Consider the following 27,885-nt stretch of genomic DNA (forward strand, 5'->3'; position numbering starts at 1 on the left):
TAGCTAAAACTAAAGGTTTACCTGTACATGTTTCTGGAAGGTGGATGAGCTGGAAAATGTCAACATCTCCACATGCCCTGGCATGCATAATTTGCAGATCCTTATCTTGCTGTTTTTCTTTGTGATAACCTGGACCAGCGATGCAAATCTGTCTCCAGTTTCTTAGACATTGCTGCTGATGTCTAAGAACTTGGTCCCTTTAATTTGAACTTCTGACAGATTGTTTTAATCAGGTCTTTAAGGATTGAATTATTTAATATCCGCTTATACTGTATTTTCATTAGCGATCCTCCATCACTGTTGGAGAGTAAAAGAAAATCTCTTCAAATATCCTATAGGAATTATTATAAAATGCTGGACCCAGGTTTAACTCACATGATTTCTCAATATCAATAGTTTTGACCAAATGTGCATACAGTACATAATGCATATCTCATATCATGCATAAATATGAGTCAGTTGCACTAAAAAGCAAAAACTTGAAAAAAAAAGTTCTTAGTGAGGATTCTCTCTATCAGCCAGACTGCAGGTCGAGACAGGCTTGTCATTTGGAAACCCCACATCATGTCCCAACATGCTCATTATGTAAATAATGCACTACTACTCAGGTACATGTACAGTATGTGCAAGCGATCAGCTGGAGGAATAGATGATGGATGATGTTTGGAGCATTTCGTAGCATTTTGTAGTATAAGTTATATAAGTACGTTATATAAGTATAAGTTTATAAAAAAGAAAAAAACAAGATTCTATATGATATCTATATATTAAATACCATTGATGGATAATCACATGCAAATAAAAAACATCTTCCCAGATATGAAGTATACAGTACAGAATTCTTTTAACAGCTGGTTCTTAGAGGGTGTTTTAGGCTTTAGGATAAAAAGGCCAGATATTTTATTTAAGGATATTTGTAGTGAATGAAAAACAAGTTGTTGTTTTTTTCAGTTTTGCCTGCCAGACTTTTCAAAACACCCCTCTATACTGTAGGCAAAGGGCATTCAAGTCAAACTGGAATTGTGTTGAAAGTAACAACTTTCTCGCTCTATAAAATAAAAAACCCCTGCTACACTAAAAAAAAACGTATCCCAGGATTTCACATGTGCTTGGATATCATCAAGTTTCTCATTGCGCCAGAGCTTGCTCCTTTGTCTGAAACGCTGGCCTTCCAGGAACTCCCTTATTGACCCAAACATGTGGAAATTGCTTGGAGCGAGGTCAGGACTGTACAGATGTGTCAATAACTGTGCGTTTTTGTAATGTGCAAGTTGTGTTTGTAAATGATTGTGTAAACAGTTGCCACAGACGGTGTGTCTCTTCTGCAAGTTGGTGACAAATTATCTGCTGAATTTCAAAGATCAGATGTTCCACTTGCTTATGTTTTAGTGGGCTCATTTGAGCCAGCTTGGCCATGATCGTATGGCCACCTTTAAACGTTTCTTTAAAAACTGTGCTTGAAGTCTTCTCCCTCTAGTTCTGTATTTTAAAAATTGTACTGTAGGGATTATTGGCATAATTAACAGGGTCCTCTCATGTCATTAGTAAGTGATCATTATTTTACACGGCCCAAAAGGAATCTTTGGCCTGGTACATGAAAGTGTTAATGGCACAATAAAAAGATATATCACAATGTGGAAGATGCATTTATTTTCCATACCAAACCACTATAGGAAAAAATGTACAACCCCCTAAAAAGAACCACATTCTTGGAACAGCGTCGGTTTGGCCAAAAATGCACTTACAAATAAATAACAAGTAAAACAGCAGGGCACTGTGATAAACCAGAAGTTAAAGTGCTGGTTACATAATAGAGGCCCGGAGAAGAACAGGCAGTAGAAGGTAAAATCCTGAAGTCAGACATGGGGTAGGGGCTGCAGCAGGCTTTAATTGCAAGCATTCCTGGAATAGAAGCATTCCACTGACGTTAGTCTTTTCCTTCCCCACTCCCTCTCTCTCCCTCAATCTCTCCCTCTCTTACCACCTATAGGTTTCTTTTACTGGTGTCATACTCTCCAATATTTTGCGTAATCTGTGGAATCCTGATGCAATAATCCCTTATTGCCATAAAAAGTAATGAAGGCCTTGTTCTTCTCTGAACAGCTGCGTAGCTGATGTTGGGGTTTTTGTATGTCATTTAGCTGTGGCCTAGGAAAGTGTATGTCTTGTTGGGTTGTGGGTTATGAAATGATCCGTGTTCATTTGACTGGTTCTTAAGCTATTCTTAAATGTTAGTTTAAAATTCTCTCCTTAAGAGATGTACTGTAGCACAAAAATAACACAATGCGTGGAAGTTAAATTTTTGTAGATGGTCACTTGACTGATTGTGGAGAAAGGAAGGAAGAAAAATAGAAAGAAAGAACCAGAAAGAAAGGAAAGCAAGGACAGGAAAAAGGAAGTTAGCCAGCAAATAAGGAAGATAGTGTTGCAAAGTTAAAAATCATTGCATTTTTGGAATCATGTTTAGAAAAGTGTTTGGAGTGTAACAACCATCACTGTGATTTATTCATTTTTAAAAATGTGGTTAAACTTTTATATAATGCATGCAATCACTGTGACATCAGAACTGATGACATTGATTTACAAAAAAAAAGTGTAATAGTATAAGCCTTTACAGTATAAATCTTTATTGCTGCTTTACATTAAAGTACCAGCAGCAGGAATCTGATCCCGTTCCCTGATTGGACGTTTTAAAGCCACAGATTCTGGGCAGCCAATACTTTGCCACGACACCAGTCCTGCCCTGACTATAGGGTATCTTACTGAGAGTCAGGGAGAGCAGTAGTAAGAGGCACGGTGAGAGCCGTAGGGAAGGAAAAGAGAGCAGATGTCTGGGAATATCATGGTAAAAAAAAAAAAAAGCTAAGCTCCTTTTCAGTGCCACCCAGGCAGAAACAAAGGAGCAGAGAGTGCAACAGATGGGCCAAGCGTTTTATACAGCATGCTGAGCATCGCACTGCACTCTCAGTGTTTTCCCAAACTTTAACAAAGAGGTGTGTTCGAGACCACTTCGCTAGATCGGGGGGAGGTGAATGGGAGGAAAGTTACATTTAAGAAGAACTGTACGGTTAAGAAACACACATACAAACTTACAAACACAAACCCAGCTGTTAGAAAAGTGCCATATTAGGGTATGAGGCAGCATGTTCTTTTTTCTACTTTAGGAATTCAGCTCTTATCATCATCTTCTCTGCTGATAACATGATCCTACTGCTTAGGATCAAAAATGAACCTGACTCTAACAAGAGATCTGTATGTGAGTCTTTGACGAAGGTTTTCAGAGACTCGTCAACCCCATGACTCTAACTAGTTCTCAAACGATAAGTGACACCTGCCTCAAATCTGCAGGTCTGCAGGAGTCCTGCTGTATTAGTTCAGCTGCATGAGACTTTGTATTGAGGTCACTACAGCTAAAGAGGAAGTTTCCTTCAGACACAGGACCTCTTAGTATCTCATCAAAACCGTCCATTGTTTTAGACTTCCTCATCATTGTCCTGAACTATATACAGGTTTCAGGAGTTTGGATTTAAGCAAAATAATCCAAAATTAGCCATAAATAATCAAAATTATAACTAGTAAATCTCTAACACTTACATGATTTAAACATATATAGGACCAGACCCATAACTATACTGTTTACACTGGGGTGAACCCAGAGACTTTATTAAGGTTGCAATCAAATTACCTATTTGCATCAACAGAAAATGATCAAATATGACTACGGATATCTGTTTATGGATCAGAAAAGAATTTCCATTGAACATTAAATGCGCATAGCTAAGCAAGATCTATCCATCCATTTTCTGTACCATTTATAATATACTGTAGCTAGCAGGAGCTAACAAAAACTGATGAAATTCAAAATAATGTCCATATAATGAATATGGTTATTGGACCAATGTAATACTTCGCTGCTGCATTAGCTAGCCGCATTAGCCACAGTGCTTCAATCTTTTAGCTACATTCATTGGACTGATAATCATATAACTCTGTAATGGAAGATCAAAGGCAACTGATTTATTTGACAATTAATATCTGGTTGATGCACATATAAACTGCGATAATGTCTTATTTCATGTCAGCATACGTTACATGCTAGTTATTTCTAAGTTAAAAATGACGGAATTTATTATGTTTACCTTAGACAAACTGTTCAAACATAAGGTTATTCATACAATGAAGAGGTTAAATACTTGTTTGTAATGTCTGAAGCTGTCAGGTTTTATGTAATATTTAATCAATGTATGCTAACTGGACTACACTTAGCAAAAATACTGCTACTTCTGCTAAACACTGCTAAAGGAACCACTGGACATACTGTAAACTGCCATGATCTGAGTCAACACCTATAATAATGGCATGGTTCATGACATGGTTATAAAGAATAAAGAAAATCACATGGACCTCAGTAAAGGCTGTACATAGCTGATAGGTCACATAGATTTTTAAATGGCTTTGCATTCTCTGACTGGGGTCTGGGCATTGGGTGGGAATTAAACCCAGGGAATGAATGGCAGGTGAGAAACCTGCCCCTGAGCCACTAATGCTCTTGATAAAACTCTTGAGTAATGACTCAATTTTGACCTAACGTTTTTGAAATCTTTACCTGGGTTTCATCTACAATGTTCCTTCTGCAAGCTTAGTGATGCTGTATAACTGCTTTTTTGTGTTTGTTTTCATCAAAGCTTGTCTTTATACAATATGTTTAAAAAGGTGCTTTTACCAGCAGCTGTTCTGACATGTTTTCATGCATTGCATGCACCTTTGATTTTTTTTACAATTATTTTATAAAACTAGCTGCATAATATTTTTCACACCTGGTCATTAGCATACTTACAAAAAGCTAGTCCAAGTATCTTTCCATGCTAAGGATCAAAGACTTACAAACAGCAGCATGAACAATGTTGCATTAGAGAGGGATAGGGTGTGATACATAGTTAGTGTTTCCGCTGGTTTACGCGCCCCCAGGTTAATTCACACATCAAGCAACCACACTTGAGGTAGACAAAAAGTCTGTCTCTCTGAAACCAGGTTTCTTAGTTTTAGGGAGCCAGGGGTAGCTCAGTGGTTAAGGCATTGGACTATGGTTTGGAAGATCCCAGGTTCAAACCTCACAACCACCAAGTTGCCTCTCTTGGGCCCTTGAGCAAGGCCCTTAACCCTCAACTGCTTAGATGTATAATGAGATAAAAAAAAAAATGTAAGTCACTCTGGATAAGAGCATCTGCCAAAAAGCCTAAATGTGGATGTAGTTTTGGAATCCCCCCCCAAAAAAAGGTCTTGTCAGTGCACATACATATAAGATTACTATGAAACTTGGACACTGGAGATAGCTTGCGAAAGACAATTACACCACACTTGAGGAAAGATACAGCTGGTTCTTGTCCCCCCTTAAGTGTCAAAAGCAAACAAACTGTTAAACCATGACTCAGGCCACAAAGAATGCAAACCCTGAACCAAGTCGGCTAATATTAGAAGCAAGCCACAAGCATATTGTTGTCATGTCTTTGGATAACGTGTGTAAAGAAAAAACAGCCTTGTTTTTTTTTTTTTTTTTTTTGCCAAGGGCATTGCAAAGGCTGTTGGGGTCCAACAACAAAATGTTTGGCTTTAAGCAGCGAGATATATCTGATTTGCACATTCGTGCAGAGACAGAGACCTAAGAGAATAATTTCAAGAACTGTTAGTATGAGAGATAATAAAGAAAATGGAACTGCAGTTCTCGAAATGACTTTTTCAAGCGATGGGTCTTGCTCAAGTTAGGAAGTTAACATCTACTTTTAAGCCTGGTTTCCTGTCCACTGACTCTGTTTAGTACAAACATTTCTAAAATACCAATACGGTGCATCCTTTTCTAAAGCAGTTACAATAGAAATAATCTACAACCTTTGCTCGCCAACAGACGATTCATGCATGCACCTTGCACATTACATTGATGGTGGATGTTACCTAAACGAGAGGTCTGATGCAAAAGAAGAACAAGAACCTGAGTAACCGCTGATGTTTCTCTCTGGTCACAAGACACTATGTGAGAGACAGAAAAGAACACTTCTGCATTTGCTGCAATGAAGGGGAAGTGGGAGGCATGGTTTCCTGTCTCTGATGAAGCTCATTTTGAGCAGTTAGTAAATGTTTTGATATGAATCTGAGATCAGGTTCGTATTTTTCTGAGGTTAAGGTGTAATTAAGTAAGAACAGCTGATTCTAGGTCAGTACTGGTTCAACAGTACCTATTGTACAGTATATACTGTTCACAAGCTTGATTTAGTGCAGCATTACAAAATTTTTTTGCACACTGGATAAGATGATTCTTGCATGTATAGTCAATGGTTCCTCCATGAAATACGGTCCCTGATAAAAAATATTTTGCAATCTAACGGTCTAATTTAAATAAAGGCTACTTGCGTCTATCTGCAAATATAATCAAACTAGGATCTTCATCTTCAATATCAAATGTTTCATCTGGATCTTTCTGGGTAGGAAGGATGGCATACTCTCCTTCCGCTTTCAGACAAAGCAACAGAAGGCAATCTTTCAAATATGCAGAAGAGGGCAGATAGCGCAATCTTCAAAGTGTGTTATGCAGCATGAGCCAGAATTCACAAAGATGCACATGTGGGCCTTCAGATGTGTTGGAGGAAGCCTTCATCCTCCCCTGTTGTTAGCAGCTGTATGATAAGCATGGTTAGCATCTTCGACCATTGACAAGTGAACATTTGGGAGGACAATGAGAAAAAAAACGAAATATTACAACAACGTTAAGTTTTCTTTTTTTTTTGTACTTGCTTTCAGTACAATCCTCCCATCCAAAGTTACATTCCTTCCTCGTAACTACATAACTTTCCTATTATTTTTACTCTAGTTAATAAATAATAAGTTAGGGCTGTGAGTTAAAATGACCGTATTTTGAGCAATCTGAATAGGGATACAAGACTGCCATATGGGGGCTACCATTCCAGTCTAGGGTGCAGTAATATAATCTACAATATACACCTGCTGCTGTTTTAGAATATTTATCAAAAATGAGATTCATCAGTGCTTTAGATTAAGCCTTGATATCCTCTACTTCGTCTTTATTATCTAGCTCATTTTACAGTTTCGTTAGACAAGATTTGACCTTTCCTGCTGTTTTGGTCCGTCTTCCTTTTCCACTCAACGTGTTCAGTAACACAAACACAAACACACACACACCGGATTGGAGGTCATGGCTGGTGTTCTCATGTAGCCTGCAGCCTCGGCCTGATAAAAACATGCTGTGGAATTTTGGCCACTTATTGCTCATTCCTCCTCCCTCCTCTCCGCCACACTGCCAAATATGGGCGCACTCTGATCGCATCAGCTGAAACAAGATGCTTTTTGGTGAGGCCTATCCGAAAACTGTGTGCTTGCGTTTGCACAGTCAGATGACTGTATGGAGGCTGGATTTAAACTGATGACATCACATTTTCCTTTCTTTATGTTTCGAACTTTTTTTTTTTCGCTCTTCCTGTGGCTGTCTCTCTTTCTTTCTCTCCCGGTTTGTCGTTGCTAGCCAGGTCAGCATGATAGTGAATCATTCACCATCCCCGAGGAAGAAAAACTGCCCGGCCCCCTTCCTGCTCTCTACAGCCTGTTGATACCCTCTGCCCTATTCTCTTCGCTAGTATTAATGTCTAACTAAGATTTTAAAAAATTTAAGTTAGTTGTACTTGTATTGAATTTTTTCCACTCTTATCAATCTGAAGCAACTTGATTTGTTGCTTTGTTTCATTACTGGATGAAATTGTGTTCTTGCTTTTAGTAGGATGGTATTTAGCAGACCTTGTTTAAAGAACTCTGTATGGGTGTGAGTGTGTGTATGCAAGCTGAATGTCAAGTGCACAGTTAACTGCAACTATGATAAAGGATGAACCATAACAACAGCACAATTTAGTTCAATAGCTTTAATCTGCCTTGATATTTGTTTTATGTTTTTGGGCCAGTTATGTTTGGTCTGGGGAGTTTTTGTATTGGCTTTGTAGGAATGGACAGAGATTTTAAAGCATACATTTTTATTTTATCAAATGAAATAAATTTTATCAATGTAAACAATAATGACATGAACATTTCTTTCCAATCATTGAATCAAATGAGAATTAAAAAATCCTCCTCTCTTTAGAAAACAACAAAGCAAATAAATAAATAATAAAAAGCAAGAAAGAAAAGGGAAAAAAGAACAGGGAGAGAAATAAAAAAAAATCTAGATGTTGGTTTGCCCTTGAGCCAACAGGGCGGCTCTGGTTCCTTGAGCCTTGGTTCTGCAGGGCCTCTGGAGGTGCGCTGTGGTGTCTGATGTCAGAATGTTGACATCGCATCCTTTTGGTGTTGTGAGACTCCATAGATTGGGCTTGTTTGTGGGATCTGGGGAGTCTGATGCCTTTATATCATGGGCAACATTTAAATTTTTTCAGTGATTTGTGCTACATTGGCTTTTCTGTGGGATCAGACTGGACAGGTTGGCGTTTGGTAACTGCGGGCATGGGTGAGACTTAGGTGGTCACAATCCTGTCAGTGGGGGTAATGGTTGGCTAATCTGTGTATATGGGCAAAAACAAACAATTTAGAGCAAAACAGAACAAATACATGGAAAAAAAAAACAAGAGGAAAAAAGAGGGAAGAACAATACAATAGGGAGGAAATTTCTGTAACGTGATGTATTGCGATGGATAAAGATAAGCTAAAGTTGGAGGAATAAGGATGTAATTCTAGAGTCCACTGGGTGTAACCACAAGCATCTGTTCTGCCATGTTTAATTTGTCCCAATAACATATTATTATTATTATTATTATTATTAATATTATTATTACCTTAATTATTATAATAATACTTATTATATATTTTGTTGTTGAATGTCCAATACAACAACAAAGGACCTGTCTGTACCAGACCTTTTTAGATATCAACATGACCAACATTACTCAAAGTAAACACATAAAATGGGCGTGGCTATTTGGTGCCAGATGTGAAATCACATATCTGCGAATTCTGAAATATCTGAAATAAAAATAAAAATGGTACAATGTACAATGACAGGCCTAACTTAGACACTGATTATCTTGCCTCAGTGTACAGGCTATCGTGTTAACATTCATTGCACGTTCCCAGTTCAGAATGTGATCCCGTGCCTTTGGGAACAAAGGGCCTTCGCTACTTGCTGCGAGCCTTTTGTCAGACGACAGGCAAGGAAAGAAAATTTCAGAACCCCGCCCCTTCATTCTTTATCCGTAAGACTTGCTGCTTCATGCATAGCTCCTGTTCTCTCTTCTCATCCCATTCATTCCATTTCAGCCTCTCTCTCTCTCTCTCTCTCTATCTCTGTCTATTTCTGCTTCTCTCCCAGCCTGTGATAAAGTGCCTAAATGCAGCAGTGTGTGTTCTTGCTTGCCCATCAGGCATAGGGAGGGGGCCAGGCGACGGGGAGAGAGAGAGAGAGAGAGAGAGAGAGAGAGAGAGAGAAGAAAGCAGAGATGAAGAAAAGGAATGTGCAGTCCGTAGTGAAATCTAATGGAGGTGGGGGAGGACACGGCAACTTGCACACTCAAGAAGAGTCGCCGTGGGACTTATGATGCATCCTTGTTACCCCGGTCAGTGGATATTATGACAAAAGGGATGAGCTCCAAATGTCAAACGCTGGATGCTGGCTTTATGGCTTTATTTGTGTTACTGGTCTAAACTGTAATAATTTGAAACATGATAGATTTTTATAATTTTTACTTTGCATATATATATATATATATATACACACACATACATACACATACATACATACATACATACAAGAAGTAATGACACACACACACAATTAAAAAAACCCTAAATAAACCAAGTTCCTGGTATGCTGTATAGCCATCCAGATTTTTTTCATAAGCTTACTATATATCAATTCATCACTTCTTATCTGAGCTTGTGCACCTGTTCATGCTGTCTTATAATTAATGGCAACCAAAGCCAATTCCAGACAGTTCCTCCTTTGTCCCTTTCTTTGCCCACAGCATACTTATGACTGTCTGCCGGGTGAGATTCCATGTGGGAGGGTACAGAGTACACTTACTAGGTCATTTACACAGCGATTTTTTCTTTTATATGATGTCATACTTGAATAACATGCCACACCAGTCATTCTGTTGGAATAAGCTATGCTTTGAAGATGATCTCATTCAAAGCAACATGAGGTCATGTCATCCTGCTTTGTTAATGCAAGTTAAACATTATCCGTCCTAACGATGGATTTATAATCATGATCTCATAATAATGCCATTGCTGTTATATTAAAGGACTCAACTAGCTCAAATAGTTTCATGAAATGTGTTTTAATAACCATATTAATCATTATAAGCATAATAAGTATAATAAGTATAATAATAACAATGTCATTGTCATATGTTTTAGAATATTCAAAACACTGACAGTGCTTGAGGTATAAAAAGAAATAAGCACGGAAAAACAGACAGAAATCGTCATGCAACTATGTTTAAGTCATTATTATTATGATAATTATTTTATTTTTTATGTAATTAACTGTCATGCCACAATTAGGAGATATAATTAAGTGTTGCTAGAAGTGTAAGCCTTTACCTTCCCCCACATTTAATGAGCAACTATAATTTTTTGACTTTAGGAGCCCATTAGGTTTGGTAACAAGCTAGTTAATCTTAGGCTAAGCACTAACTATTGTTTAAAAAAGTAGCTATCAATAATTGTCGATGTGAATTCGTCAAGTCCCCATGAGAAATTTTACCATGTAATAGGTACCATGGAATTCTAATGGTACAGTAGCTGCACCATGGTATACAGTACAGTACCATGGTACTTATTTCTATAGTACATGGCTCAAACAGGATACATACTTTGATACAACAGTACATGAACTATATGCCTCCACCATGAAGTGCCACTATAAATAAAGCACCAGGATACTGTGAAAATAGGTTATACATGTTATGATACGCTACGTATGTATGTACTAATATATCTAACATTGTAGAGTGTGTACAAACGTACCACAATGAGTTCCTGCTAAACTTTGGTAACCACTATGTACTGTATTTACCAAAGTGCAGTGCTACATGCCACAGGTCCTACCCTGGTACACTATGAAGTCATATGGTGCCCACTGTAGCAATGTCTGAAATACCACAGTTATACTATGGTATATTATGGTATGCACAATAGTTTACCATGGTAACCTATAGTACATACTATAGTAAAATTTGTTATGGGTCAAACCAAACACTGGTTTATTGAAAGATAATAGGATTTATACATTTCTAAATGTTTTGTTTGGTTTTGTACTTTTTTTTAACTCAAGAAAATGTCAACATCAATATATCTATAGACGTACAGTAGATAACAGTATATCTATCAAGATATCTAATAAAATCTTGTTTATGGGGGAATTAAAATGCTGCTTCCGTACAGCACAATAAAAAGTAATGGAAGGTTAAACACTGTGATGGTAGCATTGCCCGGAACTGGCAGGCTGTAACGGGTGGCCTCCTTTCTGCTTCTTTAGTGCGTTCCCTGAAAAGAAGAACGATTCACGACCTGTGAGTCACCTGATTATAAACACAGCAGGACTCTTAGTCTCTCTCTCTCTCTTTCTCTCTCTCACACACACACACCCTATCTCTCTCACAAACACACAAAAACTGTGTGAGCCAAGACACCTCCCTCTCTCCATCCAGTTCACAATCAACACAGTCTAGAAGGTCAAAGATACATAAACACAAAACCCTGGAGAGAACGGGAATTCCAAAGTGCATGGCGTCTCCATCCAAAACATCGCAGACAGACGGGCAGCACTGATCCCGCTTCTCAACAGCACGGCACGGCACGGCTTCCAAATCATATTACAGTTCAGAAAAATAAGACAACACATAATATTATCAACTGTTTTGAAGCCATAACAGGAGTAGCAAGGTCTTAACGCTCCAAAGCCCAAACAAGAGCCAGCCTTGTCAAACCCGATTCAGTGGAAACAAATCTTTGCGGATTTTTAGTGACGTTCACTTCCATAGAAACATTAAACAGCAGACTAGCTGTTGCATTAGAAGTTCCTTTAAAAGTATTACAGTACGCTGGTCTTATGTGTTAATGTGTTGTAATCACGGAGTGTTTGTATTCAAGCACACAGTTTGCATTATCCAGATAGTTATCTCTATTGCATAATTCATAGACCTAAATCTTGGTCTGAGAAACATTAAAGTAATATCCAGAATGTCAAGTATTCAAATGCACTGTATATAAATATTGTTTAGCTATTTATCTTTAATAACCAGTTTTTCCTGCTCATGGTTGGATAAGTCGAATCAGGGCACTTTAAACATATGCAGATAACATGTACGTACTGTAAAGTAAATGCTTTATTTATTCAGAGTATTATCGTTCTTATTTTAGTCAGCAAAATGTAAATGTGATTTTTTTTTTAGTCTTTTAGCAGGTAGATAAGTTTCTCACTTTTGCTCTAAGCACAGTTTCTGTCTCAAGTCTCCTCACCTTATCTTACCTTTTCTTTCGGTTTGTAGAAGAAGTTTGGCCACACACACACACACACACACACACACACACACACACTTATCCTTGCATTAGTTTTGCACTTGTAATATGCAAGCCCTATGGCTTTAAATACCAAAGTACTAAATCTAAATCTAAATAATAATGATAATAATAATAATAATAATGACTGTTAACTAGCTAAAAGTAAATTTTTCACAGTCTTTTAGGTGCTGTTTTAAAAGCACCAACACATTCGTGTTCTTGTCATCTCTTGAGATGATTTATTTGTGCACAGGACCAAAAGGACCCCCACGCAGAGTTGCGTTTCACTGACATTTCACCGTCCTAGTTTGCCAAACTAAAGCGAAGTGAATGGAGGAAATAGATAAGGGTACTGAAATTTGCTGCGCACTCAAGCTAGACGAGCAAACAAGTCAGTTCTTCATGGCCTGCTTGCTTTAAACAGCGTCAATGTGTGATGAAAGAGGCACGCAAGGTAACCACAAGAGAGCACGAACAATCAAGCATTATGCTAACATGCCTTCAAAAAAAAAAAGGGAAAAAAAAGTGGCTCTGATAAAAGTGTCATGGTTTGGTTTATGAGTTTTGATGCATTTTGTACAAGAGCTAGGTTGCAAAACCGTATTGTGGAAGCTGGTCAGAATTTAATGACAATTGGCTTTGCATCATCGAAGGTAATGGGAACGGAACAAATAGTTGGGTAGAAAAGTTCCACGTCATGCATGTCACCAGCACACTGCTTAATTTGGCTAAAAGTTGTTATTTTTTCTGTGCAAAAAGCATGGCAATGATGACTTTATACGACTGGCTCCACCATGGTTAAAGTACCTCACAGAGGTGGGATTTGGGCTGCTTTCAAGACTGACAGCTACCCTCCCCAAACACACACACACACACACACACATGCACGCACCACTACCAGGTTGCAAGAAAGGTGATAGTTATAACCTGCTGTATATAAGAACTGGATAATAAAATAATGCTTCTAATTAACGTGTAGTAAGAAATCATCTCTATCTACCAGTTATCTACTATGCTTAATTTCTTTACACAAAAAGTTGAATGTTTTAACTGTAACCCGACCCGGTCATTTCTCAGCATTACAGTGTATTACTCACTCTCACTTACAGTGAATTATGGGAAAACACATGAACCTCAGAGCACCAAGTCTATACAGCATGAACCTTTAATACGACAACTCTTAAAAAGTCGTAGTCTAACTGTACATGTTCTCTTAAAATGGCTGACGTACTAGTAAAACACACACGCACACACACTAGACATGAATAATGGCATATGGGACAGGGCCTAGAAGCACAGCAAAGCAGGAAATTACGCTGCTTCTTGCATCCTAGTGGCATGAAAGAGAAAACCATGAGCTCTGATTGCCCTCTTGTGGAGTGAAGTGCGTGTGAGCTCAGTAAAATTCCACTTGCATGCAGCAGTCACACCCGGCTGAGCTCAGATTAGACTGCAGACACATTAGTCAGTGCCGCAATTAGGCCTTGAGCTTTTGGTGGTGATTGCCCCTCACGCCGAAAGACTCCAGAGGCTGATAAGAAATCAGACGCTCGGTTTATAAAGCTCTGATTTATTAACCTATTCATACGGCTCCACCCATGTACTCTAAGTAGAACAGTAAGAGGCGGGGGTTAAAGATAACTGAGTGATTGCGTGTGGTGTGTTTGTGTTTGTGTAAAACCCATTGCTTGTCACTGTGTGTGCATCACTGGGTTTATGCATTTTAAAGACTCGAACACCCCTTTTACACCCTTGTGTATATGTTCACTAGAATATGTGTGTCATTTTGTGCTGATTTATATGTTTCTAATTGTGTTGAACTCTTCGTGTGTTTAACAAGCCTGTGTATGTGTGTGATTCTTTGAGTATGCATTTGTATACTTATGTGTAAAGGCATTGTGCTTGCTCGTTTGCAAGCCTGCCTATGTAAATGTCTGTGTCTGTACATTTATGTCTGTCAGTCTGTCTTTCTGTCTGTCTCTATGTGTGCGCATTCCTACAGTATGTCTATGTTGTACATGCGTGTGTCTGTATAAAATCTCAAGTTTCTTTAATTATGGAGAAAAGCCACACATTGTCTGTTTCTTTACATATCTGTTTGGAAAGGTGTGTCAGAAATTTGTTTTCATCTTTTGTCCATGTTCTTTCACGTATGTTACCGGATATTACCAACTCCCTGTCTGAACACTGTAGGGGTTCACTTCATATTAGCAGGAAATTCCACTAGTCCTTCACAACAGGTCTTTCAGCTTTGGCTTGTGATGAATGTTCAGCTCACAAACAAACCAGCTAAAGAATGGACTATAAAACTGCTCCCTATATCCTTGCTATAAGTGCCCTTCTATGCCCTATACACTCACTGTCTATACCACATTATCCTGTATACAGGGTCGCCTATCCCAGGAGACTAAGGGCACAAGGCAGGAATAACAGGAAAAACATGCAATCTTCATGCACTCAGACCCGAGGCGGGAATAGAACTCAGACCCTGAGGTGCAAAAGGCGACAGGGCTAACCACTAAGCCACTGTACTGCCGCCCTATATAGCCTACAGGTTAATGTTGTATTGCTTGAAACAAACATTATGAGCTTATTATTGTATCTAATAGCTATATTAGTTAGCAATATCGATTTACTATATAGATACTAATATAGATTTTACATCCCATTATATACTAAATATTATAGTTGAGTCTTTCCATTTGTACAGTACTGTGTAATGATTGTATGTAGTGTTTGCGCCCTCTAGCGATGGCGGTGGGGATTGTTTTGCGGAGAACCATAACAAACATGGCGGCTTGGATTTGATAGAAATCGGTAAGAACATTATAGTTGTTGTAGGAGGTTAAATCTGTGGTAATAAAATATATTTTTTGTGTTTTTATATGGTCGGTAATCGTATTTAGTTATAGATATTATGTCGTTAAAACACTAGCAACATAAACCCAAACTGCTCGCACACTAGGCCTAAACTCTGTGGTTGAATCACAAATGGTTTCACACTTCCTCCATAAGTGTGCTTCATAGGGAAAGTCAGAATGGCTCATACGCCCTATGTAGTGCAATAAATGTTCAACAGCATTGAAATAAAACGCGTGCAACATTGCATATGTTGTTCCAGTAATGACATTTCACAAAATCGATTTTTTTTTCTTCTTTTCTTGACATTTTTAGATTTAGCAATGGAGGTGAAAGAAATCACTCGTATGGCGATACAAATAGAGAAACTACACAAGGACAGAAAATATGAAGACATTTCCTGCCTACTAACAGACATTTTCAACACCAATGTGACGTTAGAACAGCTACAGAGCACTGACATTGCCATGAACATTTATCAGCTTTTAAAGTCATGTCCTGTCGAAAGCATTCGGAAAAGAGGAAAGTGCGTTCTGTCAAAATGGAAGCGTTTGTACGGATCACTGCACGACCACAAAAATATCAAGGAAACGAATCAGGCGAAAGACTGTGAAGCAATCAAACAAGATAAATCAGAAACATCCAAACAGGTCCTAGATAAAAAAGTAAATGACGACGACAACAATGACAATGCAGTTATTTGCTTCAAAGATGTGGAATTAGGAGTGTCGAATGCCGCATCTTCATCAAAAGCCAAGACCGAACAAAAAGAAGAAACTTTAAGACATCCTCCAGAACCTCAAGACTTAAGAACCATCTCAATGGTTCCACCTCTGATGAGCAGCTCCACAAACTCTCCGGTCTTGAGAAACAAGTGTGTAGAACTCCTTATCCAGGCTCTAAACACGGATCAAACAGATCCTGAGCTGATAAACCAGCTAGCTCATATCATTGAAACAGACATAGACTCACTTCATGGCTGCAATCCACACAAATACAAGTCCTGCATAAGAAGCAAGGTGGCCAATTTAAAGAACCCGAAGAATCCTCACCTGCGTGAGGGTCTTCTGACTGGCACGTTGGCGCCAGGGGTGTTTGTCAGGATGTCTGCCCAGGAGATGGCTGGTGATGAGTTGCGCCAGCTCAGGCAGGGCTACACAGCAGCAGGCATCAGCGAGCACCAGCTGCCACAGGGACCAGAAGGGACAGCCACGACCAAGGTGCGATGCCAGCGCTGTGAAGGGATGGACTGCAGGTTGACGCAGGTCTCCCGTGGAACACTTTTTTTGCCCTCCTGGGTAAAGAGAGGGAGCGTTGATGAAGAAGCCATGACCTTCATGTCTTGCGCCAACTGTGGGGCGCAGTGGTACCATAATCGCTGGGTGTGCCTTTGATATGACTATTGGGGAGGGGGTGGGGGGTTGGACGACCCTGGGACCCTGAGTTAATTACAGTCTATGCAGAGTCTTGCATGTTTCCATTGTGTGTCATGGTTTTAGCCAACTTAGTAAGAGGATTGGCTCTTCCAAAGTGGTGCTGCGTGTGCATGGCTTCCTTGTTTGGACTGGCACCTAATCCCAGCAAAGACTCTATATCTACTGCCACAGCGACTAGGTTATAACCCTGACAAGGTCATATTAATTTTGCATATTTTATGCTATTATGAATTCCTACTTGTATATTTAGTAGGCTATTGTTTAGCTATTGTGGCTCAATGGTTAAGACTCTGGGTTACTGATCAAAAGGTTGGGTTTTAAGTCCCAGCACCACCAAACTGGCATAGTTCGGGCCTTGAGCAAAGCTCTTAACCCTATCTGCTCCAGGGGCATTGTATCATAGCAGACCCTGCGTTCCGACCCATGCATATCTCTACCAAGCTGGGATATGGTGGGTGGGGGAAAGAATTTCATTATGCTGTAATGAATATGTAACAAAGAAAATTTTTTTCTTATAAAGCTATGGTGGAATAAAGTTTATGTTCTTTTTTTGTATGTGTGTGTGATATAATATTTACAGCCATAAGATTAAAACAACTGAGGTGAATAACATTGGTTTTATTCTAACATTGGCACTTATTGATTGATGGGACATATTAGGCAGCAAGTGAAGAGTCAGTTTATAGTCAAGAGTCAAGTATAATGTGGAGTGATTCCATCTCAAATCAACCAGTGGAAGAGAAATTTTCCACCATCACTTCTCAGATTTTGCTGATTTTTTCACTAATTGTTGGTATTGGCATGAAAATAAAAATCCCCTTTTTTTTTTTTGTCCCAACTCCCATTCGTTAAAAAATGGCAGCCATCTTGATTTTTGGCCTCGAAGCGCTTCGAGACATGACACGCCCCTTTTTAAAATCCTTTTTTCCTAGATAACTCACTTGCTATATGTCATATGGAGATGAACCTGAGTGTATTTATGTAATTTTTCATGTAGATTCAGATTCTGCAAATCTCTTGTGGTTATGGAGATATTTCTGAAAAAAACATTTTTGGGGGGTACCCCTTTTCGACCCCCCCAGAACCCAAGGTCTGCACGTATATATGTTACTCAAAAAAATAGGGGTTACTTCACATCACCTCATCTTGAAAATAAATAAAAACCAGGGGTGTGTTATGCCCTGTTTTATAGAAATCATCAAAAATGAAATGTCCAGGTTTTGCAAATGTTTTACGATTTGATACACATTTTATACACAGAGAATGTACATGGATCTACACAATAGGCCTAATCTACCAGTAAATGTGTCATTTTATGGTAGTACATGTAAGATACATGCCTGTCAAACAGTATTCTGTAACTGAACCATTCAGGTTCATACTGATCAGAAAGTTAAAATGATCTCCAACTCCATGAGTGAGTGTGTTTCGTTTATGTTAATTTGTTCACTGAATCTTTCCAATGTAGTTTGTTGTCTTAATCACAATCTCTATGGAATTCATGGAAGAAGGACCTGAACCATGTAGTATTGACTTGGCTCTCAATAGCCAATGCCATCTAAAGCACTACGTGAAATTAAAACGCTTAATTCGGCTGCAGGATTTGACAGAAAATGAGCGACATTTGTTGCTGATCAGAAGCAACACTGCTGACTCTTTAAACCCAATGGATGCAGCTATGTGCCTTCACCATTAAGCTACTTTTCTCTCACACTTCGAGTTCCTTCAGCGAGACAGATGCTGCAACCCATTTGATATTCACAAGAAGCGAGTAAAAGGTAAGCCTCTTTTAATGCATGCCCTTTCATTTGACAGTTGACCCAAACATAAGCTTTTTCTATCAGGATAATTTCAATCTTTCCATCTACATATCTTGAGAGAGTAATTACTGGAAAACCTAGACTTAATTTTAATAATATAAAAAAAAATTATAATCCAGATTTTATAGACATGGATCTATTGATGGTGTGGTAAGTTGGAAGAGGCAATCTAGTATTTAGTCCAAGATTACAAGCACAGCCATCTTCAGGATACCTCTCTAGTGCATGCAACTTACAGTAAAGTGGATGGAAACAATAGGTTTTTTTTAGAAACAATGTTTATTTTCTTTTCCCCATTTTTTAATTTCCTTCAAATATTATTAATTATTCATTGAATGGGTCCCTGAAAAGATAAATGTTCAGGTCTGCTGCATGATCCCTTACAGAGAGAAGAGTTTCTGTGCAACTAAGGCATCTTAGATTACATAACTTGAGGACAAAAAAATTAACTCACATTTAAAACATGATTGAATTTTTAGCAGGTTCAGCAGTGTGTTAATTATTGATAATATTTGAAGAAAATTTAAAAGGTAAACTGTAAATTGAATCTGTAACTGTAAATTGCAACTATAAAAAAATCTGTGATTATGTGGTGGCACCCACTGGTTGATTTGAGATGGAATCGCCCTGTGGTAAAAGTAAGAAAAACAGGCAATGGCTAGACAACTGGGTCAGAGCATTGGTCTTCCTTAACTCACAAAGGGGTCAAGGATGCCCAAGGCTAAGTGATGCATGTTGGAAGCATAGGCTAACTGTCTGGTCCTATCCCACAGAAGAGCTACTGTAGCACAAATGCTGAAAATGTGAATGCTAGCTATGTCAGTGTCAAAAATGTGTCAAAAGTGCTAAAGTGTCAAAAGTGTCAGATGAAAGTGCATTTCAGCTGTGTATGGGGCTGTGTAGGCGCATACCAGTCAAAGTGCTCATGCTGCTCCTTGTCCACTGCCTAAAGTGCCTTCAGTGTTCACATAAGCATCAGATGTCAGCAAATGACAGTGAAATGGAAATCAGTGGAAAAAGGAGGCCTGGTCTGATAAATCATGCTTTTTTTTACCATGTGGACAATGAGGTATACATGTTTTTTGCTTACTTGGGGAAGACATGGCAGTAAGGCAGTATAACAGAATGAATGAACGAATGAATGCCACTATTGCACATCATAACAGCTATAGCTATTGCAATACAATATTTAGTTTAAACAGGAAGGTCACTCTTTTAATCGCATTGTTAATTATATATAACATCCTCTAGTGCATACTAAAATGAGATGCATTCCTGCATTGCCATAGCTACTATTCCTGAAACACTTTCCTGTTGGACATGTGAACACATAAGGAAAATGACATGGCAGTTGCTTACAACTACCTATTGCAAAAATGTAGAAAATAAAAGCATAAATGAAATGGGAGCACCAACACTTGGATTTAAATGTATGTTTAGCAAAGTTCAACATGCACAAATTTAACATAATTGTAATGTGGATATATTTCACATAAAACAAATATTTCATATCTCAAAGTAACTGCATGCCATGTAAATATTAAGAGTTGCTATGATGCTTGTGTTATATAGTGCTGTATTCTTTTTTTAAAAATCCTTCTCGTTTAATAGGAGTCATTCACACTCAGATCAGCACTAAAATGGATCAGGCTGAGAGACTGTGCTTGCAGAGGAATGATCAGGCCTAAACTCCAATGCCTTCCTGCAGACATGTGACCTGAAACACGCCACATGTGCAGCCAGCATGTGACTCAGTAATCTGTAGTCTTGGGGGCAGTTTTCCCAGAGTGCTTTGCTGCAGGGAACTTCATGCATCAATGCACATCCATTATGCACTGTAGGCTTGAAGCGTTCCAGCAATCTGATATGACAAGCCTCGTTTGAGAGCAATGCATTCAAATATTTGTTGTAGTGTTAGTAGTAAAGTGATACTATTTGTGCACACTTTATATAAGCCTGTACAAAGCTTTTTGGATTTTGGACTAAATACTGGGGAAGGTCTACTCTGCAGATCTATTACTTTTAAGGGGAAAGTAAAGGTGAAAGTTATTTAATGATGGATTAGGTAAAGTGCCATCAATGACATTTTTTTCCGGGTTGATTTGGATTCTAACTTATGGTCGATTCAGATTCAAATTCATTGGTGCATTCTCAAGACCAAAAAAAGTTAAAAACACATTCTTATTAACAATAAGTATGCATAAATGGGAATACTAACACTAGCGTACATTCACATTAAATCTAAAGTAAAACATTGACAGCTTTAGCGTTATCTTGCAATTTAAAATACCAGAGTTTGGATATCTAGCAAAAGATACTTTGCTTCCCCAAAATAGGTAAAGTACTACTGTCATTGTCTATACTGCTTAATCCTGTATACAGGACCGCTAGGGAGGCAGGGGCTGAGGTGGGGTACACCATGAACAGGGTGCCAATCCATCGCAGGGCACACTCATACACATTCACACACTACATGCAATTATAACTCCAAATTGCATTTTGTAAAAAATTACAAAACTCCAATTAGCCTAATCTGCATGTCTTTGGAATGTGGAAGAAAACCACGGAGGAAACCCACCAACCACAGTGGAAAACATGCAAACTCCATACGCACAGACCCCGAGGAGGGAATCAAATCTGGATCCTGGAGGTGCAAAAAAAAAAAATGCAGAGTTAACATTTAATCTTACAGTTGATTAGTGATTTTTGCTGCATTTGCTGTGCATGTCAATAGGACTGTAATGATAAGAGTCTGTTTGCTGACTATTTAAAAACAACTGATAAAGACTCCTTTCCTCATATCATTGGTGGGCACTTGATTGGTTGTTTTTATCTGTGTAATCGATAATTTTTACTGTATTTTAACATATTGTGTAGGTTAGAAATACCTCAGTAAAGAAGCAGTGTATGTTTGAGGCGCCCTAACCTCTCTGGTCTCTGGTCATATGAACGTGAAGGGAGAAGCCCGGGGCGCCATGACTTGGAAAAATCCCCACAAGACTGGAGGAATGGCGCCGCACACAGAGCTCCTCGGTAACCGTCTCTAAACTAAAGAGGTAACAAAATAATTTCTTTATCAATGTTTTCGATAATATTTTGACTCTGCGGACAGTGTGGAGTTTCAGGAGCGTGACAAGTTTTAGAAAACTTGTTCAGACTGTTTCTGTTTGCTTTTCTAGCTAGCATGGATGCTAAGCAATCCAGGAAGCTTGAACAATATTTGATCATTTTCGGCTTCAAGTCAGCTGTGGTGTCATTTCTACCCCTTGTTATCTTTTTAATGGTTTAGATAAACCTGTGATCTAGCGTTAGCTAGTTGTTTTTTAAGGTTGCTGTAATTTTTAGTTGCTAGCCAGTAACCTTGTTCTGTTTAGTCAGCTAATTTTTACTGAACTAGCTTTCCTGAAAGTGAATAAAACAAACCATTGTTTGTTTGTTGTTTTTGGTGACTTAAGTCACAGATATCGTCGAGAAGAAAGCTGTTTGTTTTTAAATATGCTGTTTCTTCCTCCTCTTGTTATCAGATAAAACTTTTTTCCTCCTTTCTGCAGTAGTAAACATTTTGGTTGACTGAAATTTCTCACTGACATTTCTGGAGTCAGTAATTAATTCTAGTATTGAATTCAAATTCTGTCTGAGGTTTTTATTTTCCCCCACTTTATCTCAGGGTAACTTTTGAGATGAGTGAATCTTTGTTCAGCTGAAATCCCACACACTGTCTCATTCAAGTCTCTCACATCTCTGTGGATCTTGTGTTTAACCTGACATAGAGTGACTGCTGATTTGCATCGTTATAGGTCACTTTGTAGGTGTACAAACACTGTGGTTCATGTTTCTCTCTGCACAGTTTTTCAGCCCTCCTCTACTGTATTTGTCAATGAAACGGCTCAGTCACTGCCCAGTTATTGTCTGAGCGGTGGAACGACAATGAGACTTGACGTGGTACTGGTACGAGTGTATCGAGTCAGATCCTGCACAATTGCAATTGAGGAGAGGATTTTTTTTATTTATTTATTTAGCACAGCAGAAGTAGTTTAATGAATTAACAATAGTAACATTAGTGACAGCAGCATGGTGGCGTAGTGGTTGGCACTGTGGCCTCGCCCCTCATGTACCAGGTCTGTGTGAGTGTTCCCCATGCTTGGTGAATTTCCTCTGGGTACACTGGTTTGCTTCCATAGTCCATAGACATGCAGTTTAAGCTAATTTGCGTTCCAAAATTGCCTGGTGTGTGTCTGTGTCTGTAAGTGTGTGCACCCTGTGATGGATTGGCGCCCTGTCAAGGGTGTGCCCCACCTCGTACCCAGAGTGGGATAGGTTCCTGGCTCCCCTGGAAGTCATTACAAAGATAAGCAGTATAAAAGATAAATGAATGAATTAATAAATAAATTATTGACAAACCATATATAAATCCCTGACCATGCATACATAACCACCTGTTATAAACTGTGGCCTTTTGCTGCTGAGTAATTGCACTGGTCCGTACAGTATCTCGATTTCTCTATCTTTCCTTCCTCTATATTTTATTTTCCATAAATTTTGCAGCTCTAACATCATGTTTTTAAGTTTTCACTTTAGCTTCACTCATACAAACACTAAGAATTTAAATTAGAGTCTAATTAGAAATCATGAGATACTGTTCTTAAACTGGAAGGAGCCAATTTATATTACTTGTACTCGTTTTATCATTTACAACCAAATGAGCCTGACGCTTCAAAAATATGCTGTAGGTACCTGCAAAGTTATGCATGAAATGTACTCGAAGACTCAAAGATAACAGGATAAAACATCCTTGTACACTCCTTTAGTGTAAGTTTATGACCTGGACAGCTGTTAGATGGATGTTTATAATGTCAGACTGTTCTGCTGTTCTTCACACTCTTGTACCAACAGCACCCTTGTACCAACAGCATATACTGTACACAACATGTCAGTGCTGTGCTGAGAATGCTTTATGTAAATGCTTTGTCATGATACAAGAGGATACAACCAACAGTTAAAACAAATATTGAAGATACAGATAGGTCTTTATGTTTAACTTGGGTTGCCTAAGTTATCTTTTGTCTTCGACAACCTTAGATTCATGATTCAATGCATGCAATAAAGTAAGCTTTTGCTATTGATACATTATTAATACTTTGGTGACTTTACTTTAGCAGCTTCTAAAGCAACATTCGCCTGGTTTGTTCTTAACTTAATTTCAAACTGCATTAAGACATCTTTCAGAAGGCTCCAGTCAACCGAGCTGTGACGACACACTGTTGAACTATTATTTGGTTATAATGGAAAAGGTTATTTCGAAATTCTCAGGGATTTGTTTCTGGAACAGTCTTCTCTGTCTAACTATACAGGCATGCTTAAAGATAAGTATGTTCCAATCTGCAAAGAAGGAAACAAATAATACTTTTAAAAATGGCAAAAAAAGTTTGGTGCATACATTGCATCAGAAAAATATCATTCTTGTATGTGTGTACAAGACATTCATGTTTTATGCTTAAAGTGAAGTCATTCAATTAATATATATTCATCTAGAGCCATCCATGGCCAAGAGCCAAAGGAGCTAAATTGTACGTACTGTCTCTTTTCTGCCAGTCACATTGACACAGGTGCCGGTAAGTTTATGTATCCTGAAGAGGGTAGATAGCACTGCCGTTAGGCTGCTCGGTTTGAAGAGCAGTTTGAAGAGATTTGACTGTCAGCTTAGCAGGCTTCACATATCTCAACCACAGCATGTTTTAACCACAACCCTCTCCAAATGGTATCTGCTGTGTGATCGAGAGCTCACTGTTGGGTGGAAACTGGCATGTGATCAAATCAACCAACAAATGGTTCCCTAATTTTTTATTTTTTTTTGTCTTAGGTTTTGCAGTCATTTCCTCACCATGGCAGTCAAGTCATCTCTACTAAAGGTGATCCTGCTTGGAGACGGTGGCGTAGGCAAGTCGTCCCTCATGAACCGCTACGTGTCTGACAAGTTTGACGCGCATCTCTTCCACACCATCGGAGTTGAATTCCTCAACAAAGAGCTGGAGGTGGACGGGCGGCGGGTGACCCTGCAGATTTGGGACACTGCCGGTCAGGAGCGCTTCCGCAGCCTGCGCACACCATTCTACCGCGGCTCAGACTGCTGCCTTTTGACGTTTGGTGTGGATGACGCACAAAGCTTCCTCAACCTCGGGCACTGGAGGAAGGAGTTTGCCTACTACGCTGACGTGAAGGAGCCGGACAGCTTTCCTTTCATCATTCTCGGCAATAAAGTCGACGTGGCGGAGCGGCAGGTGACCAGCGAAGAGGCGCAGAGGTGGTGTTATGATAATGGAGGCCACCCATATTTCGAAACTAGTGCCAAGGACGCAACAAATGTCGCTGAGGCTTTTGAAGAGGCTGCAAGGCGTGTCTTGGCGCTGGAGGATCGTCAAGCACACGTCATGCCCTCGGACGTTGTGGATTTGCGCAGGAAGCCGCGCTCTGGCAGTCGCTGTTGTTTGTAACCCCTGGAGGTTATGGTGAAGTCAGTCCATGACCCATTTAAAAGCTGCCTAATGAACTTGTAAGGACTTACTGAAGCTGTGCAAAAGCTGTATTAGTCTTTTAGGGGTTTTATTGATCCTGGACATATTGAATGTCTAGTAGTAGTAAGTCAAAGCAACTGGACTATAGTTATAATCTTTAAAAGTACCTGCCCACATGTTTGGTCTGTAAACCTATTGAAGGCTCTTGCAAAATGTTTAGCATTATCACACAAATGGCTTTGACTTGATGCTTTTACACGTTCAATGTGTCCCAGAAACCCTCACAGACTGTTAGAGCTTCTGCGTAGCAGGTGGCACTAGTGTGCAACAATCTGTAGCTCCAGTAAGTCCAGTAAATCTGCAGTTTTTGCATTAGAGGTCTTTTTAGGCCAGTGAAAAAGTCAAGCACTCACAGGGGAATATAGTTTAATGTACCAGTCAAAGTTTTGAGTACACTGAATTGAAACTAAGATATGAACCCATTAAATGTGTCCATAACCACTTATTTTTTCATGTGATGTGTTCTTTTTTTTATTTAATTGGTAACTTTTACATGAACTGCATTGAAATGGGGTGAAAAAATGTAAACATGGTAAAAAGTGAAAGCATTGGGATGGATGTTAGTTTGGGATAAACACACTGTGATTTTAGAATGATCTATGAATTTAGGGATGTTTTCAGGTTTTAGAAATATGATGGAAAGATATATATCATGCTACGGGTGGAAAGACTTCCCGGAAGTGTACTGGATAACATTTTGACTGATCATAGAATTTGAGCAGCATCTTTTCTTCTCCACAGTGCCTCTTCTCTTCCGATGGATAAATATTCAATTGGGCAGCTTTAAGAGACACGTAAAAGAACACTATTGAGAACAGAAATACTCCTGCGCACTGTTTGTAGTATCATCCACCTCGCGTGGGAGCGTTACACAAATAAGCAGTCCGACAACTCTAACACACGACAACACATCATAATACCTGCCCAGCTGAGCTGAAGCGTCTGACCTGCACTTAAGAACTTATGAGTACACACAGGACTTTTTCTTTAGCGATATAACTCTTATGTTGCATCACATAAACCCTTGATAAGCATTTTATCTCCCCTGAACACTCAGGCCTTTATGCCTTTATCTGTGCTGTTTTATAATAAAAGAGAAACAGTTGCATTTTAACCTACACATTAAGATGAGCTTACCTTGTTCAAATCTAGATTTAAATCTGTTTTGCTATTCTGATCTTATTAAGCTTGTTGATTGTAATTAAAGAGCAATCACTTTTAATTTAACAGGAGGTTGTGGCCATTTTAAAGTTTAATTTATTATAATTTGGGTGGTTTCTTTTTTTTCTTTTTTTTAGCTGCACAACTAAAAAGAATTTTTCTTTGTTGCTGAACTAATATATGATTTATTTCTTGTCACGTTGTTGCAAATGAATAAGGGGTTGGAAAATTTTATGCTTCCAAAAACAAGCTATTTATAAACATGGCCTCATCTCCTACAAGTCAATTGTATTGTAATCAACTTTAACCAGCAAAAAAAAAAAAAATCACTTAAAGTATTAAAGCCTAAATGTTTGCCCTAATAAACGATGGTCCCTTAATTGTTCTGCAAATCGAATTAAAGTACATGTATAAGTAAACTCTTTTGTTGTGAATTTGTGATACCACTTTATCTCTGCTTTCACCATTTGGATGATTACATATATATTCCTAATTCTAATACTAATATTTAATGTATGTTTATAGAGTGCAAGTTTATAACAGAAATATCGTGATAAATTAGAAAATGATGCAACTTTTTAAAATGAAAAATGATGAGATGATCAATTTGTAGCTACAATTAACTGAGATTTTGTGGGGAATGCTTTAAGAGTATGGGGTATCGGGTCACTGTACCCAACGTAAAACTGTATTCACATAATCTATGCTAAGTAAAGCCTGTTTAATGCGGCCACTGGGCTTCGCCAAGGCTCCGGTGAATAAGTCTGCCATGAAGGTCGGGAGCATGCACTTGGTTTACAGCTAACTGTGAGGAAGTCTGGATGCAGATAAACAGCTCAAACTCTGAGGCCATGATTGTCTTTTGGAAAAGGATGTCACACTCTGCCTTTGCATGAGGGGGGACGACCTATTCCACATTCCACATCCGTCTCGTTCACAAGTGACCAGTGTAATTCATTTGTTATACCAAACATTAGTGGTAAGGGGAGAGATAAGCCATAAGATTTACGAGTCGGTCTATGTCCCTACCCTCACCTATAGGAACTCAACTATATGATTATACAGTAGATGAACTAAAAGAACAAGATTGGGATAGGTTGAAATGAATTTCCTTTGTATGGTGGAAGGTTCCTTTTTTCTGTGCTGTCAGCTGAAGACACTGGATTAGTTTAAACAACCAACATTTCCAAAATGGTGGAATATGTTTATGATTTCTCCACAAGATGGCATCAGAAGTCCACATACAGTAATACTTAACATTATCAGGCAGTGGTGTGTGTGTGTACACTGGAGGATGTAGACTGTGGCATAAATGTTTATATTGCCAGAGATTAAGGAATTATTTGACCAAAACCACATATTTATCCAATGTTCTCTGTATCGCAGCCGCAACTGATGAACTACGACATGTTTGTATCAGACTTTGACTACTCAACTTTGTACTTAGATTGGATTCTTGCGAATTGGCAAGCCATTTTGATA

At 38.7% G+C, this 27,885-nt stretch overlaps 2 protein-coding genes across 2 annotated transcripts; both read left to right on the top strand.

Moving 5' to 3' along the window:
- The first annotated feature begins 15,297 nt into the window (after window positions 1-15,297).
- Window positions 15,298-17,373, top strand: LOC128506722 (transcription elongation factor A N-terminal and central domain-containing protein). The gene is given in 3 exon segments (XM_053477288.1): window positions 15,298-15,319; window positions 15,322-15,372; window positions 15,730-17,373. Coding segments are annotated over 3 exon segments (1,143 nt in total). The 5' UTR covers window positions 15,298-15,306; the 3' UTR covers window positions 16,809-17,373.
- A 4,212-nt stretch (window positions 17,374-21,585) lies between these two features.
- On the top strand, window positions 21,586-25,687 carry rab9a (RAB9A, member RAS oncogene family). The gene is made up of 2 exons (XM_053477685.1): window positions 21,586-21,726; window positions 24,531-25,687. The coding sequence occupies exon 2, from the start codon at window positions 24,553-24,555 to the stop codon at window positions 25,159-25,161; it is 609 nt and encodes a 202-aa protein (XP_053333660.1). The 5' UTR covers window positions 21,586-21,726; window positions 24,531-24,552; the 3' UTR covers window positions 25,162-25,687.
- Window positions 25,688-27,885: the final 2,198 nt, after the last annotated feature.

Source organism: Clarias gariepinus, chromosome 18 (genome assembly GCF_024256425.1).
Source record: "Clarias gariepinus isolate MV-2021 ecotype Netherlands chromosome 18, CGAR_prim_01v2, whole genome shotgun sequence".
Lineage (NCBI taxonomy): Eukaryota > Metazoa > Chordata > Actinopteri > Siluriformes > Clariidae > Clarias > Clarias gariepinus.